Below are 18516 nucleotides of genomic sequence, written 5' to 3' on the forward strand. Positions count from 1 at the left end.
ATGCACACGTGCCCACACACATTTAGGATTTTAGCCGCGCGGTACATTCTGGGTAATGCAAACACCGGCGGTAGCCGATAATGACAATCATAACTTTAAAGTTAAATATCTCAGCGGCATTGTTTTCATATTGAAAAGCGCTTTCAAATGAGCCCCCACTCGACCCCCGTGCCATTTAAGATTTTGCTAACCCCGACCACCCCACCGCCCCCAAGGGTGTTTTTTTTTCTTTTCAATAAACTGGTAGATTTTATGACCCCATTAAATCCCACCAAATTTCAACCCTCTACCTCGAGCCGTTCAAAAGTTATGAGGGTGTTTCGGAACTTTTGGTGGGCACTGTATAGACTCATTACACAGAGTGATCTATTTCCAGCATTTTTGGCTTTTAATGTTGATGATTATGGCTAACAGTTAATGAAAACCCAAAATTTAGTCTATCAGAAAATTTGAATATTGGGCAAAACTTGAAGATTGTAGACTCATGATGTCACACTCTAATAAGCTAATCAACACAAAACACCTGCAAAGGTTTCCTAAGCTTTTAAATGGTCCAACAGTCTGGTTCAGTAGGCGACACAATCATGGGGAAGATTGCTGACTTGACAGTTGTCCAGAACACAGTCATTGACACCCTCCACAAGGAGGGTAAGCCACAAAAGGACATTGCTCAAGAAGCTGGCTGTTCACAGTGCTGTATCCAATCACATTAACGGGAAGTTGAGAGGAAGGGAAAAGTGTGGTACAAAAAGGTTAACAAGCAACAGGGATATCAGCAGCCTTGAAGGGATTGTCAAGAAAAGGCCATTCAAGAATCTGGTGGCAATTCACAAGGAGTGGACTGTGGCTGGAGTCATTCCTTGTCAAGCCACTCATGACCCAGAGACAATGTCAGAAGCGTCTTACCTGGGCTAAGGAGAGAAAGGACTGGTCTGTTGCCCAGTGATCCAAAGTCCTGTTTTCAGATTAAAAGTACAATTTGCATTTCATTTGGAAATCAAGGTCCCAGAGTTTGGAGGAAGTGTGGAGAGGCACTCAATCCAAGTTGCTCTCAGTCCAGTGTGGAGTTTCCACTGTCAGAGATGGTTTGGGGAGCCATGTCATCTGCTGGTGTTGGTCCACTGTGTTATATCAAGTCCAAAGTCATCGCATCCATCTACCAGGAAATTTTAGAGCACTTCATGCTTCCCTCTGCTGACAAGGTTTATGGCAATGCTGATTTCTTTTTCAAGCAGGACTTGGCACCTGCCCAGACTGCCAAAAGTACCAATACCTGGTTTAATAACCACAGTATCACTGTGCTTGATTGGCCAGAGGAAACTCGCCTGGCCTAAACCCCATAGAGAATCTATGGGGTATTGTCAAGAGGAAGATGAGCTGAAGGCCGCTATCAAAGCAACCTGGGCTTCCATAATACCTCAGCAGTGCCACAGGCTGATCGCCTCCATGCCACACCGCATTGATGCAGTAATTCATGCAAAAGGAGCCCCGACCAAGTATTGGGTGCATATACATTTTCAGTAGGCCAACATTTCGGTATTAAAAATAATTTTTGAAATTGGGCTTATTTAATATTCACATTTTCTGAGACACTAAATTTTGGGTTTTCATTAACTGTTACCATAATCATCAACATTAAAAGGAAAAAATGCTGTAAATAGATCACTCTGTGTGTAATGAATCTATATAATATGAGTTTTACTTTTTGAATTGAATTACTCAAATAAATTAACTTTAAGACGATGATATTCTAATTCATTGAAAAGGACTAGTATACTATAGTGAAGTCAGAGAGCTATTTTGACCGCTGTTCGATTCAAACAGTGGACACGGAACCCTTGTTTTCGTGTTCAGTGAGGCCCCCAAAGGGATCATACATTTATTGCTTATCCTGCAGATAGGTGATAAATGGTTTTCATGGGCCAACCCCTTTAATTCAGACCTCAGACCCCATCTTTTACTTCCAGCTCCTCGCTGTTTCCTCTTTACCTACAGACGCTGCCGCACTAAGTCCTGATGCTGTTCAGCACAAGGACCGTGTGTTTGCAGTTGGATGTGTAAGGACCTACTACGGTGGCACACGAAGGTGAAGAGGTGTGAAGAGAGGTAAGTGATGGTGGCCGTCATCTATTGAAATTGGTTTACATAATTTCTGTAAATCAAATCCACAAATCCAATTAATAGTGGCCAGTGTCGGGTACTATTGGCATCGGTACTGCTGTGGCTGATACAGCGGTAGTGAGCAGGCATAATTGTGTCAGCTGCGGATTCCTAGCCCACTGAGCACTGGCCCATCTGGTATTTGCTAGTATACACACAAACACGCACACACACACACACACACACACACACACACACACACACACACACACACACAAAACAATGTATACACTAAACGCACTACATACTCTATACACACACTACATACATTGCATCAACTACACTTATCCTATAAACACTACATACACACACCTCTACACTACACATAACTTTTGGTAACCGCACTGCCTTGGCTGCTACAGCAGTAGTGAGCCGGGATTATTGTATCAGCAGCGGACTCCCAGTCCACTGAGCACTGGCCCATCTTTCATTTGTTAGTACTATACACAGTACACACACACACACACACACACACACACATACACACATACACTATACACACCACACTATATACCACACACTATATATACTATTTATTAATGAATTGAACATCTAAATAATACTGATGTACATATCTGAGTTACCTTTTAATACTCTTTGAAATATTGATGTTCATTCATGTATTGTATTGGTGTTTACATATATGAAATGTGTGGCTGTGGATTGTGCCTACCTGCCCGTGTGTGACATTTTCTCTAATGCAGGATCACCTTACAAATTTTGCTGAAATATTTATATTTAATCAAAATATTTTTTATTCTTTATTCCTCTAACCGAGTGCCATTTTTTCCCTCTTTACTGGCCATTCTTCCCCTTTTATTCCAATTTAATCCGGAGGCACCGTACCCATTGTACTGTGTTATAAGGGTCTTTTTGTGATGTATGCTTTTGTGTTTGCACATCACACACTATATACAAATCACATTAACACCACACACTATTTATTCAAACCACACACTACACGCACACACTATACACAAACTTACACTATGCCAACCGGATTCCGGGCGTTGTCCCACTGTCCAAGGCAGCCTTGGGGATGTCCCACTGTCAACTCTTTCTGCGTCCTCAGAATGCAGATTCAGTTGAACCCAATACTGAAGCAGGGAATCATCAGCTTCCTACTTCAGAATTAGTTCAGAGCGGAGGAGCAGAGGGAGCTCCTCCACTCGCCGAAGACTCCCCAGACACAACGCTTCTTTAAGCGCTGTGCTCGGGGAAGCCCTTGGCGTCACTGTCCACATATGGACAGTGATGTCAGTGGCTATTGAATGAGGGAAATCCCCGTTGCCGATGATCTGGCTGGGGGTTCCGCTCCTAGAGGAAACCCCTGAGGTCACTGTCTATATATGGACATTGACGTTAGGGGCTCTTCCTGGAGCGGAATCACCGGCCAGATTTGGCAACGGGGATTCCGCTCAAACAGTAGCTACTGACGTCACTGTCCATAAATGGACAGTGACATCAGGGCTTCCCTCTAGGAGCGGAATCCGCAGCCTATGCTTTGTCTGGGGATTCTGCTCCTAGAGGGAGTCCCAATGGCGCTTTCTACAAGGGGGGAGTAACGCTATCTTCAAGGGGGGAGTGGCACTATCACTATGGACACTGTGGCACTATATAGGTGCACTGTTTACATGGGCACTGTGGCACTATCTACAAGGGCACTGGCACTAGGGGCAGCTTTGGGGGCATTATACTGTATGTGGGCATTAAGCTATAGGGGGCAGCTATGAGGGCATTATACTGTATGGGGTAAACTGTGTGGGCATTATACTTTATGGGGGCATTATACTGTATAGGACAGCTATGGGAGCACTATGCTCTATGGGGCATTATGCTGTCTGGGGGTATTTGTTTTGGAGTTATACTGTGTACAGGCATCTGTGTGGGAATTATACTGTATGTGGGCATCTGTTTGGGCATTATACTGCATGGGGGCATCTGTGTTGGCTTTATACTGTATGGGTGCATCTATGGGGCATTATACTGTATAGTGGCAGCTATTTGGCATTATACTGTGTGGGAGGCACTATGGGAGCATGATACTGTGTGGGCTGAACCGAGTGTGTATAAGCGGGGATTGGGTGGGATTAGAGGTGTGGCTTAAAAGAAAAAAGAAATTGCTGTGGCTTTGTGATACTTCAAAGTTGGGAGGTATGTATATGCACCATACACACACCACAGACTATATAGAATTACATTATACACACTATGAACACTATATAGATTTACATTATATACACCATACACACACACACACTATATACAATATACACTCACACCATGTGCTATATATTCAAACCACACACACTATATGCACACATGCTTACATTATACACACACAATACATTATACACACACATACTATGTGCATTATACACACACACTTACACTATATACACTTTTTATAGTTACATTATACACACAGCACACACTAAATAGACTTACACTATATACACTAAAAACACACTATATAGACTTACATTATACACACTATACACACACCACACACTATATAGACTTACACTATATACACTTACATTATGCACACTATAAACACTATACACACACATGCCACATACTATATAGACTTACACTATACACACACTATATACACTATGCACACACTATATAAACTTACATTATACACACTATAAACAATATACACACACTATGTAGACTTACACTATCTTTACTATATAGACACCACAGGTCCTACACCTCCTAGTTACAGTCAGGGACAGTGCACAGCAGCACAGAGGAGCAGACTGTCAGGGAGATTGACTCCAGCACCTGCCTATCACTATCTCTGACAGTCTGCTCTCTACAGCTGATGTGCTGTGCCGACCCTTACACAGTGGGTGAGTGATGCCCACTGTGCAGTCGCGCACCCTTAAGGCCACATGCCCCCTTTTCCCGGCCTAGCTCGCCCCTGCAATTGACACCCCGTGCACATCCCCCCCAATCTCATCATCACCAGGTGGGACCGACGACCGCGAGAATGGGACGGCAGCAGCCCTGCATAGTTTTTTTAAGTTATGTGCGGTTCGGGTGGCCATGGGCCCTCTTGGAAGCTTTGGGCCCTGGGCGGCCGCCTGAACCGCCAATAAGAGGATCCGCCACTGTCTGTTAAGCCCTGCCTAACAGGAGACTGTAAATATGACAAAACAAAATGCAAAACATTAGTATTGCTGGTTATTGTACCAGCGAACAGTAGATCAAGTCCCCTAGGGGGACTAATGAAATATGTAAAAAAAAAGTTTCACACATTTTTAGTAGTGTAAAAAAATACAAATTTACATTTACAAAAAAAAAAACCTTTACCCATTTTTCCTATAAAGTAATGTAAAAAATAAACAAAACTGGTATCGCCGCAGCCGTAAAAGTCCGAAGTATTACAATATACCATTATTTAACCCGCACGGTGAACACCATAAAAAATTAAACCGCCAGAATCGCTGTTTTTGGTCACTTCATATCCCACAAAAAAAGAAATAAAAAGTGAGCAAAACGTCTCATGTAGCCCAAAATGGTACCAATTGAAACAACAGCTTGCCCCACAAAAAATAAGCCCTCATACCGCTCAATTCACAGAAAAATTTAAAAAGTTATGGCTCTCAGAATGTGGTGACATAACACACATTTTATTTTTAACAATTAGTTTTTTCCTTGTAAAACATGAAAAAAAATATATAAATTTGGTATCGCTGTAATCGTAAAGTTAACATGCCATTTTTACCATACGGTGAAAGCCGTAAAAGTGAAACCCCTCAAAAGTTTGAGGAATCACAGTTTTTTTCCTATTCCACCCCACAAATATTTTTTTTCCTGTTTCCCAATACATTATATGGTACAATAAATGGTGTAGTGAAAAACGACAACTTGTCTCACTAAAAAACAAGCCCTCATATGGCTTTATCGATGCAAAAAATGAAAACGGAAATTCAAATAATGGCTGTGTACTGAAAGGCTTAAAGTAATAGTCCAGGATTAAAAAGAACCCATAACTGCTTTATTCCTAAACAGCGCCACCCCTATCATTGGGTAGTGTCTGGTATCGCAGCTCAGCTCCATTGAAGTAAATGGGGCCAAGCTGCAATACCACATACAACCTGTGGACAGGTGTGGTGCTGTTTTTAGAAAAAGTAGCCATTCTTTCCTAATCCTGGACAACCCCTTTAAAGCAATATTCCAGCCTCCAGCATTTTTCACCAATTCACTGGATAGGTAAAAAATGCTAGATTGGTAGGGTTCTAGCATTATAATATATTAATCTGTTAATTAGAAACAATGAAATAGTAGTTGGCTTTTGACAGTTAAATATGGTCTTCCAGCTAAGAGCAAATAACAAGGGGAAGTCATTTGCAATGTGCACTATGACTGACATTTTTATATGTGCACCCTAAGGGTAGTATTATTGCTGATACTATTATATGAACACTGTTATCTGGGCAGTGCGTGGCAGTGTATAGCACTGTTAACTGACCACTGTATAGTACCATTATGTTGGCACTGTATGAGACTATTATTTTGGCACATATCTCACCGTTATTTCGGCACTGTTACTTGAGTGCTTTATAGCATTTTTATTTGAAACCATACAGCATCATTATGAATGCGTTGTGTAGCGCTATTATTGCAGTATTTTATCATTTGGTCATTTTAGTACTATTGTATAGTAGTATTTAGTACTATTTGACAATGTTATATATGCACTGTAGAACACATTTGTTTAATGTATATTTCACTGAAAAATTGCATTGTTCTCCCTGTGAAAAGGAGGTTTTAAATTCCCTTTGTTTTCTCTCTGTGAATAATATATAATTTTATAAATACAAAAATAGGTAGAACAGCCGCACTATCCTGTATAGTATAGGGTGCAAATCCTCACCAGACACACGACAAGTGCCTTAAGTATTAGCAACCAAAGAGTGCTGCCTCATACTTGGATTATTTTATTGCTATATATATATATATATATATATATATATACTAGTCCTCCTCAGTGAATTAGAATATCATCAAAAAGGTAATTTATTTCAGTAATTCAATTCAAAAAGTGAAACTCCTATATTATATAGATTCATTACACAGAGAGGGATCTTTATCCAGCATTTTTTTTCTTTTAATGTTTATGATTATCTTATGACTAACAAGTTACTGAAAACCCAAAATTTCGTGTCTCAGAAAATTATAATATTATATAAGCCAAATTTTAAGAATGATTTTTAATACCGAAATATTGGCCTATGAAAAGTATGTACAGTATATGCCCTCAATACTTGGTCGGGCTCCTTTTGCATGAATTACTGCATCAATGCGGCGTGGCATGGAGGTGATCAGCCTGTGGCACTGCTGAGGCGTTATCAATGCGGCGTGGCATGGAGGTGATCAGCCTGTGGCACTGCTGAGGCGTTATCAATGCGGCGTGGCATGGAGGTGATCAGCCTGTGGCACTGCTGAGGCGTTATCAATGCGGCGTGGCATGGGGGCGATCAGCCTGTGGCACTGCTGAGGTGTTATCAATGCGGCATGGCATGGAGGTGATCAGCCTGTGGCACTGCTGCGGTGTTATCAATGCGGCGTGGCATGGAGGTGATCAGCCTGTGGCACTGCTGAGGTGTTATCAATGCGGCGTGGCATGGAGGTGATCAGCCTGTGTCACTGCTGAGGTGTTATCAATGCGGCGTGGCATGGGGGCGATCAGCCTGTGGGACTGCTGAGGTGTTATCAATGCGGCGTGGCATGGGGGCGATCAGCCTGTGGGACTGCTGAGGTGTTATCAATGCGGCGTGGCATAGAGGTGATCAGCCTGTGGCACTGCTGAGGTGTTATGGAAGCCCAGGTTGCTGTGATAGCGGCCTTCAGCTCGTCTGTATTGTTGGGTCTGGTGTCTCATCTTCTGCTTGACAATCCCTAATAGATTCTCTATGGGGTTTAGGTCAGGCGAGTTTGCTGGCCAATCAAGCACAGTGATACTGTGGTTATTACACCAGGTATTGGTACGTTTGGCAGTGTGGGCAGGTGCATGTGTGTGTGTATATACCTAGGTGGCTAGTTCAAGAGCATGACTAGGGTAGGACCAACGTATGAAAGTAGTACATGATGAATTTCTGCATTTTACTTAAAAGTGTAGATTATAGCAAATTGCCCCACACATACAATTCCTTCAAAACTATAATTCTTCATTTGCACAATAAGGGACAAAATGTATCAAAGCATTATGGTACAGGCAGATCATTCCACATGATCATACTGTAAACCAACCCAAGAAAATGTGATCGACTACAGCACAAATGTAGAGAAAAATACAAATGATTCTTTATTGGAATAAAAACATGAGACAGATAAAAATGGAACTAGGGGATGAGTCACACAGTAAAAAAGGACGTCTGATCAGTCAAACATGCCAGGTATGGATATTGTGTCCACGTATTGTGTAATAGCAAAATAGGAGTAAATGCATGTAGTCATATAAAGAGCCGTGTCTAATGGAAAACAGCACGGATATAATCAAGGTACATCAGATGACAACAGCACAAATCGCAGAGAGGTAAAAAGCAGATGCCGATAGCTGTGGTAATTACAAAATACGTATATACCATCAATAATAATTACAACTAGTTACCAATGTAATGTGCACCAAGTAGTGCCAGAAAGTGCTTGAAATCAGAAGATGACCATAAATGATGAACATAATGAAGCTATGCTTGCTACACAGGACAGAAAAGATAACACTACATACCAGTGGACATGATGGAAACAGGGATGAAACGTCCTGACCCGACGCGCGTTTCGGCGATTGCCTTCGTCCGGGGTTAGGGTCACAACTGCTTGTGCCCACCTATATATAGTATAGAGCCATGTACATGTGTGTAATTAGATGCTGTAAGGAGAGGTATCATGGACCGGATGTGGAGAATCGGCGTCTGATGCGGGGTACCAAGATGGCGCTGCCCCACTTCCTGTACCACGTCATCAGAGAGGATGTGAGGCGGCGAGGTCTGACCACGCCCCCCACATCCTGCTCCAATCATAGACAGCGGACGGAAGAGTCCAGGGCCACTCCCCCCCCCCGGGGGAAATCTGTAGTTATACAGAATAGCCATACCATCAGCGCACTGCCACAGATCACATGTATGCCAGAAGAGGATTAGACAGGATAGATGTTTAAGCTGAAATAGTACAGCCAGAGTAGATGTTACAGATAATACCATAAAATATCTAAATGTGCCGATGCAAACATAAAAAAATCAATCACAAAAGGTGAGGGATAATAAGTGAGAATGTGAATAGGAGTGGAGTGAGACACCTTGTGGTGAAGTGAATGAATGACAAGTAAAGGGAAATGAAATAGGAGAAAGTTTGTGCCTGGATATTACAAAATAAATGGACCAGTTGGTGAGACATAAAAAGTGTACGACGGTACCGAAAAATGTAAAATAAAAAGGACCGATAATGTGATGGCATGAAATGTGAATACGAGGTCAACAAGCTGGTAGTTGTTAACTGTGATGCAAACTATACTAAGTGCACATGACAAAATGATGTGTGAAGGAAATTGAATTTTTACGCATATGAGCATATCGTACAATACACCATAAACATGTGAACATATCGTGCAATACACCATAAGTATGCTATATTTAAAAGAAATAGGTCGCCAGTCACAACAAGAGACTATACTAAGGACTATGCGTATAGTATATATGTGACGTAACAGTAAAACGCAATATGTATAAAAATTAATATTAAAATCACATAACAATAAAGTGCATATATGAATGCAGGAAAACATATCAAATAAATTCTCGTTCTTATTTCCTCGTTGTCCTCTATTTGGAACTTTCACTGTGGTCCAATCGATAGCCTCCTCTGATGATCACTGTGAATGATACCATGGCTCTGTATATACAAATGGGCAGAAAGAGGGTAGTTAGTGCTAAAAAGTGACACAGAAAATGAGGAAAGGGTAAAAAACCAAGACCCATGACAGGAGTCAATGGCTACAAAAACGGAGCGAAGCTCAGAGATTCATTAAGTCCATGTGGAAACATTGTCCCAAGAGTCCAGATCCAGCGAGTCTCGCATTGTGCAAGCTTTTGTTTAATGGCCCCACCTCTCGTGCCACAAATTATATGGTCAATTCCCCTCACCTTTAATTTTGAGGGGTCGCAGGAGTGATGCAATTTAAAATGCCGAGCCACAGGTTTCAAGTTCTCCAAATTCTCTGCCCCTGATGCCCGCTTAATGTCGGCCATATGTTCTCGTACACGGACCTTTAGCTCCCTGGAAGTGAGACCGACATAAATTTTTGGACAAGGACAAACTGCATAGTACACAACAGCTTTGGTGGTACATGTGATGGAGTGAGTTATGTTGAAGGTCTTACTACCTGAGGCATTAGTGAAGGTGCTTGTTTTTTCTACATTGGGGCACGCGACACATTGTCCACAAGGCTTACAACCCCATTTTGGACCCTTGGTCCCAAATGGGTATTTTGATTTTGTTTGATCATAATGACTTTTGACTAGATGGTCTTTTAGATTTTTGGATCGTCTAGCTGTAACACTAGGATATTTCGTAATGAACCTATCCAAAGTGGGATCAGATAGTAAGATCGGCCAGTACCTCTTTAGGATTTCTCTCATCTGTTGCCATCGTGAGTGATATCCAGTGATGAATCTCACCTGATGGAGTTTATCTGTCTTTTGCTTAGGAAACAGCAGGTCATCTCTCGGTGTGCGCTTTGCCCTTTGGTAGGCTTTTTTAATGGATCTCTTGCTGTAACCCCGTTCCAAAAATCGGTCTTTGAGATCATCTGCCTGTCTTTCAAATAATGGATCAGAGGAGCAAATTCTCCTTATTCGCAAAAATTGCCCGATGGGAACCGCTTGGATGGTCTGCGGGGGATGAGATGAAGAAGAATGTAGTAATGCATTCACAGAAGTTTCCTTGCGAAAAACATCGCTGTGCAGGAAACTCTGTTCATCCGTGAAAATTTTGACATCCAAGAAATCCAGACAACTGGGATGTGCTTTATACGTAAATTTTAAATTTACATCGTTTGTATTCAACCCAATCATAAATGAGTCAAGATCCACATGTGTGCCCTTCCAGATGACCAGAATGTCATCAATGTAACGGGTCCAAAGAAGGACCCGTGCCATTGAGTCATTCCCGTCATCTGAAAAGAGATCTCTTTCCCACAGCCCCAGGAACAGGTTTGCATACGATGGTGCACATGCTGCCCCCATGGCTGTTCCCTGGAGCTGTAGGTAGAAACAACCATTGAATACAAAAAAGTTGTGTGTTAGGACAAACTCAAGCATCTGAATGATGAATGAGCAGAGTGATTTGTCCAATTCTGACATAGATAGAAAATATTTGACTGCCCTTATCCCATCTTCATGCTTAATGCATGTGTATAGGGATTCCACATCAATGGTCACAAGGAGCATATCATTGTCAATGCTGACACCGCTGATCTTCTGCAGCAAGTCGGCCGTATCACGAATGTATGATGGTAAATTAATTACAAGGTTTTTGAGATGGAAATCAATGAATTTACAAATCCCCTCCGTGAGGCTGCCCCTACCTGAAATAATGGGCCTTCCTGGTGGGATCTTTTCATTTTTGTGGATCTTGGGTAGTAGATATAGGGTTGGTACGGTTGGCTCATCCATTGAAAGTGCCGTATGTAGTTCTTTGGAGATGGTGTTATCTTCTACTGCCTGCAGAAGTCTGCCCTGTAACTCTGATCTAAAGGACAGCAAGGGGTTAAAAGTTAATTTCTTGTAACATTGTTTATTCCTCAACTGTCGATTCACCTCTGCCTCATACATGACACATGGCCAGACCACCACATTTCCCCCCTTATCCGCCGCCTTGAATACCACATTGTTGATTTTTTGTAATCGTTTGAGGCTGCTTCTCTCTGAGGGAGTTAGGTTATCATTTTTAATGTGCCTTGGAATGTTCCAAAATTCCTGGGTCACTGTTTTAATAAACAGATCAACAGCGGGGCATAAGCTAAGAGCAGGGAACTTCTTGGATTTAGTGCGGATGCACACTGGAATATTACCTGCAACATCGTCAATCTTGTGCTCATCCAATAGATCCTCTAAAACTTTAAGTGCCTGTTGTTCCTCTATAGTTGGAAAATGTTCCCTGTCCACTGGTTTATCAAACCATTTTTTAAAGATGAGTGAACGGCCGAAGATGTGTAGGTCTTTCACTGCAGAGAATATATCAAAACCAGCACTTGGTGAAAACGTCAAGCCTTTGGTTATTAATTCTAGATCGATATTAGAAAATACGTGTGTTGACAAATTAATTACCTTCAAACTGCTGCTCTGATCCCGTACATCTAGCCGCTTTCTATTGGCCACTTGTCTCTGTGCCATTTTCCTTTTAGGGCGAGTGTTGAAGTTGGGTCTAAGGGACATGTGCTCTGTTTCACTCTGGGAGGACACAGAGGAAATAGAGGGAGTACGGCTACGGCCTCCTGGGGCATGATTTCTTCTCCATCTATATACCTTATTATTTTGGAAGTCTCCGATGTCTCTAGAGAATTTCTTAGATTTAGTGTCTTGAATGTCTTTTTCCCATTCAACAAACTGTGCATCAAGGTTGTGTTTAAACTTGACCATACTGTCTGTGGACATAAGTGGAAAAAATTGAGCCTGGACATTTTCTATTTCTTCGTCCATCGACACTATCATTTTCTGGTTGAGGTCAACCAGAAGCTCCATGAATTTCCTCGAGCTCTGGTTACACACCTCTTCCCATTTAGACGTAAACTCTTCCTCAATAATGGGGAAGGAAGGGAAGATTTGGATTCTCAGACCCCTTGGGACAAGGTTTCTCTGGATGTAATTTTCCAGGAAGGTTTTGTTCCACCACACTTTCATGCGGCGGTGTAACAGATTTGTGTATTTACTCTGAAGCTCGCTGACATTTTTGCAAACATTAAAACCAAATACTGGGGACTCATCCTTGAAAACCTGTTCCATCTGGGATCGCCAGGCACATTCCCTGGCTTTATAATCCATGAGGCCCGTGGTATTGAGCTCTGTGAGAACACAGAAAAAATTAAGTACAAGACCGATAAAATACCAACACATAGGATGCAATGGAAAATAGTGCTAGAAAGTATCAACAAAATGAACTATGAGACAACATTACTGGCCATAATAGATGCACTATATATTGAATCCTACGAAGTAACCAAGATATACTTGGTGCGTCGATCAGAAATTGACAGAAAACCAACCCAAGAAAATATGATCGACTACAGCACAAATGTAGAGAAAAATACAAATGATTCTTTATTGGAATAAAAACATGAGACAGATAAAAATGGAACTAGGGGATGAGTCACACAGTAAAAAAGGACGTCTGATCAGTCAAACATGCCAGGTATGGATATTGTGTCCACGTATTGTGTAATAGCAAAATAGGAGTAAATGCATGTAGTCATATAAAGAGCCGTGTCTAATGGAAAACAGCACGGATATAATCAAGGTACATCAGATGACAACAGCACAAATCGCAGAGAGGTAAAAAGCAGATGCCGATAGCTGTGGTAATTACAAAATACGTATATACCATCAATAATAATTACAACTAGTTACCAATGTAATGTGCACCAAGTAGTGCCAGAAAGTGCTTGAAATCAGAAGATGACCATAAATGATGAACATAATGAAGCTATGCTTGCTACACAGGACAGAAAAGATAACACTACATACCAGTGGACATGATGGAAACAGGGATGAAACGTCCTGACCCGACGCGCGTTTCGGCGATTACCTTCGTCCGGGGTTAGGGTCACAACTGCTTGTGCCCACCTATATATAGTATAGAGCCATGTACATGTGTGTAATTAGATGCTGTAAGGAGAGGTATCATGGACCGGATGTGGAGAGTCGGCGTCTGATGCGGGGTACCAAGATGGCGCTGCCCCACTTCCTGTACCACGTCATCAGAGAGGATGTGAGGCGGCGAGGTCTGACCACGCCCCCCACATCCTGCTCCAATCATAGACAGCGGACGGAAGAGGCCAGGGCCACTCCCCCCCCCCGGGGGAAATCTGTAATTATACAGAATAGCCATACCATCAGCGCACTGCCACAGATCACATGTATGCCAGAAGAGGATTAGACAGGATAGATGTTTAAGCTGAAATAGTACAGCCAGAGTAGATGTTACAGATAATACCATAAAATATCTAAATGTGCCGGTGCAAACATAAAAAAATCAATCACAAAAGGTGAAGGATAATAAGTGAGAATGTGAATAGGAGTGGAGTGAGACACCTTGTGGTGAAGTGAATGAATGACAAGTAAAGGAAATGAGTGAAATGAAATAGGAGAAAGTTTGTGCCTGGATATTACAGAATAAATGGACCAGTTGGTGAAGTTTGTGCCTGGATATTACAAAATAAATGGACCAGTTGGTGAAACATAAAAAGTGTACGACGGTACCGAAAAATGTAAAATAAAAAGGACCGATAATGTGATGGCATGAAATGTGAATACAAGGTCAACAAGCTGGTAGTTGTTAACTGTGATGCAAACTATACTAAGTGTACATGACAAAATAATGTGTGAAGGAGATTGAATTTTTATGCATATGAGCATATCGTACAATACACAATAAGCATGTGAACATATCGTGCAATACACCATAAGTATGCTATATTTAAAGGAAATAGGTCGCCAGTCACAACAGGAGACCATACTAAGGACTATGCGTATAGTATATATGTGACGTAACAGTAAAACGCAATATGTATAAAAATTAATATTAAAATCACATAACAATAAAGTGCATATATGAATGCAGGAAAACATATCAAATAAATTCTCGTTCTTATTTCCTCGTTGTCCTCTATTCGGAACTTTCACTGTGGTCCAATCGATAGCCTCCTCTGATGATCACTGTGAATGATACCATGGCTCTGTATATACAAATGGGCAGAAAGAGGGTAGTTAGTGCTAAAAAGTGACACAGAAAATGAGGAAAGGGTAAAAACCAAGACCCATGACAGGAGTCAATGGCTACAAAAACGGAGCGAAGCTCAGAGATTCATTAAGTCCATGTGGAAACATTGTCCCAAGAGTCCAAATCCAGCGAGTCTCGCATTGTGCAAGCTTTTGTTTAATGGCCCTACCTCTCGTGCCACAAATTATATGGTCAATTCCCCTCACCTTTAATTTTGAGGGGTCGCAGGAGTGATGCAATTTAAAATGCCGAGCCACAGGTTTCAAGTTCTCCAAATTCTCTGCCCCTGATGCCCGCTTAATGTCGGCCATATGTTCTCGTACACGGACCTTTAGCTCCCTGGAAGTGAGACCGACATAAATTTTTGGACAAGGACAAACTGCATAGTACACAACAGCTTTGGTGGTACATGTGATGGAGTGAGTTATGTTGAAGGTCTTACTACCTGAGGCATTAGTGAAGGTGCTTGTTTTTTCTACATTGGGGCACGCGACACATTGTCCACAAGGCTTACAACCCCATTTTGGACCCTTGGTCCCAAATGGGTATTTTGATTTTGTTTGATCATAATGACTTTTGACTAGATGATCTTTTAGATTTTTGGATCGTCTAGCTGTAACACTAGGATATTTCGTAATGAACCTATCCAAAGTGGGATCAGATAGTAAGATCGGCCAGTACCTCTTTAGGATTTCTCTCATCTGTTGCCATCGTGAGTGATATCCAGTGATGAATCTCACCTGATGGAGTTTATCTGTCTTTTGCTTAGGAAACAGCAGGTCATCTCTCGGTGTGCGCTTTGCCCTTTGGTAGGCTTTTTTAATGGATCTCTTGCTGTAACCCCGTTCCAAAAATCGATCTTTGAGATCATCTGCCTGTCTTTCAAATAATGGATCAGAGGAGCATATTCTCCTTATTCGCAAAAATTGCCCGATGGGAACCGCTTGGATGGTCTGCGGGGGATGAGATGAAGAAGAATGTAGTAATGCATTCACAGAAGTTTCCTTGCGAAAAACATCGCTATGCAGGAAACCCTGTTCATCCGTGAAAATTTTGACATCCAAGAAATCCAGACAACTGGGATGTGCTTTATACGTAAATTTTAAATTTACATCGTTTGTATTCAACCCAATCATAAATGAGTCAAGATCCACATGTGTGCCCTTCCAGATGACCAGAATGTCATCAATGTAACGGGTCCAAAGAAGGACCCGTGCCATTGAGTCATTCCCGTCATCTGAAAAGAGATCTCTTTCCCACAGCCCCAGGAACAGGTTTGCATACGATGGTGCACATGCTGCCCCCATGGCTGTTCCCTGGAGCTGTAGGTAGAAACAACCATTGAATACAAAAAAGTTGTGTGTTAGGACAAACTCAAGCATCTGAATGATGAATGAGCAGAGTGATTTATCAGTCTGCACCTGCTCCTAGGTCTGATAGAGTGATTTGATCTGCTACCACTCAGGCTGGTAGGCTCAGGAGTGGGAGAACCTATCACAGCCTGGCCAGACAGTTCTAGCTCTCGCCCTCGGTCTATTTATACCTTCATTTCCTGCTTGTCTTTGCCTGTGATTCTTTCCTGTTTCCTGGCTCTGCTGCTCCTGCTATTATTATTGACCTTGCTTCATTTTGTCCCTGGCTTTACTGACTACGCTCCTGCTCTGCGTTTGGTACCTCGTACACTCCTAGTTTGACTCGGCTCGTTCACTACGCCTGTTGCTCACGGTGTTGCCTTGGGCAACTGCCCCATTTCCTTTAGCTTCTGTGTACCCTTGTCTGTTGGTCTGACGTGCACATATTGAGCGTAGGGACCGTCGCCCAGTTGTACGCCGTCGCCTAGGACGGGCCGTGCAAGTAGGCAGGGACTGAGTGGCGGGTAGATTAGGGCTCACCTGTCTGTCTCCCTACCCCGTCATTACACGTGGTATCTAGGTTACATGAACACTTTCATGACGTATCTTGTGGTTCGCGCTTGGGCATTGGAGATGAAGAAGACTGGAAGAAGTCATCATGGGGTTCTGGGCCGGATGAAGAAGAAAAGAGAATGTGAATGACTCGAATCTGAGAAGATGTCACGTGTGAGTCACTGAATTTCACTGCACTGTATTCACTTATATGGTCTGCAGAATGCCTGTGTTGGACTGATATCTGTCACAATATGGTGGGAATATTGGTCTTTGTTTTACTACACACGTTTTTAGTACACAATTAAGAGTGTTCAAATTATTTCTATATAGTTGAAGTTTAGACCCAAAATAATTATTTCCTTTGGTGGGTCCAAGGTACCTCAGTCAGACACTGAGTGTACAGATCCTTGCAGTAAGATATTGTATTACTGTCTGTAGCCTTACAGGAGAATTTATTAACCTTGCTAAGCCTCTTATCTGGCATAGAAAAGTCCCAAACGTGCGGGAAAGTTTTTGGGCAGTTTATGCTGCGCTTGGCACTTTTTGAAAAGTGTGTGGCGCTTTGCGGAAAGGGGCGACAATTTTACTTTCATTTACGCCAATAACGGGCATAATATAAAGCAGAAATCAACGCCAGCTCCGAGCTAGTGTACAATTTTACATTGAGTGTGTAATAAAAGGCCTAAGCCAGACCCTGTATCTCCCCCACATGTGCCACAAGACATGTGTTTTGCCCACACCACAAAAAAAAAAAAAAAGATATATATATCTGAGACAGCGTATCTATAAGGGTATATTCACACGCTGTGTTTTCAGGTGTATTTCGGGGTGTAAACGCCTTCGAATACGCCTGAAAAATCGTTAGCCCAATGTCTACAAACATCTGCCTATTGTATTTTAAAACGGCACGTAAAAAGAAGGAGCATTTCACTTCTTGAGCCGTTTTTGGAGATGTTTTTCATTGTGTCAATGGAAAAACAGCTCTAAAAACAGCTAGAAAAAAACACCTCAAAAAACGTTTCCAGCTTCAAAAACGGCTGGAAATCAAAGGCTGTGTTCTCTGAAAACAGCTCTGTAATTTTCAGCCATTTTTGACTTTGCGTGTGAACCCTAAGACTATGACACCTGATAGCTCTGCTACTTGATAGGAGACAGCGGCTCAGCAGACAGTATCACATATAATATGCTTAGATACAACGGCTTAGCAGACAGTATCACACATGCTAGGCCCAATTAAAAGGTTAATTGGGAAAAAATGTCTTATAGTGTTTTTCGATAAAGGTCACTTGAACTGGTATCATTTAAACAGTTAACCGATTAATGGCGCTGTTTACGTGGAATATACCCTGTGTCCTAATGTACCATATAATGTATTAAAAAATTAAAAAAATAAATAAATACATTTTGTGGGGTGAATTGAAAAAAAAACTGTAATTCCGCC

The 18516-nt window shown here is 41.9% G+C and overlaps 1 protein-coding gene and 1 long non-coding RNA gene across 2 annotated transcripts; both read right to left on the reverse strand.

Annotated features, from left to right (window-relative positions):
* Positions 1-8902: 8902 nt before the first annotated feature.
* LOC142731588 (uncharacterized) lies at positions 8903-10987 on the reverse strand. The gene is made up of 3 exons (XR_012879031.1): positions 10851-10987; positions 10317-10449; positions 8903-10065 (listed from the first exon to the last, which is right to left on the reverse strand). It is a non-coding gene; the product is annotated as an uncharacterized LOC142731588 (long non-coding RNA).
* A 3866-nt stretch (positions 10988-14853) lies between these two features.
* On the reverse strand, positions 14854-16529 carry LOC142731597 (uncharacterized). Its single transcript, XM_075849447.1, has 2 exons — positions 15375-16529; positions 14854-15124 (listed from the first exon to the last, which is right to left on the reverse strand). The coding sequence occupies exons 1-2, from the start codon at positions 16473-16475 to the stop codon at positions 15068-15070; spliced, it is 1158 nt and encodes a 385-aa protein (XP_075705562.1). The 5' UTR covers positions 16476-16529; the 3' UTR covers positions 14854-15067.
* Positions 16530-18516: the final 1987 nt, after the last annotated feature.

Source organism: Rhinoderma darwinii, unplaced genomic scaffold, assembly GCF_050947455.1.
Source record: "Rhinoderma darwinii isolate aRhiDar2 unplaced genomic scaffold, aRhiDar2.hap1 Scaffold_83, whole genome shotgun sequence".
Classification (NCBI taxonomy): Eukaryota; Metazoa; Chordata; class Amphibia; order Anura; family Rhinodermatidae; genus Rhinoderma; species Rhinoderma darwinii.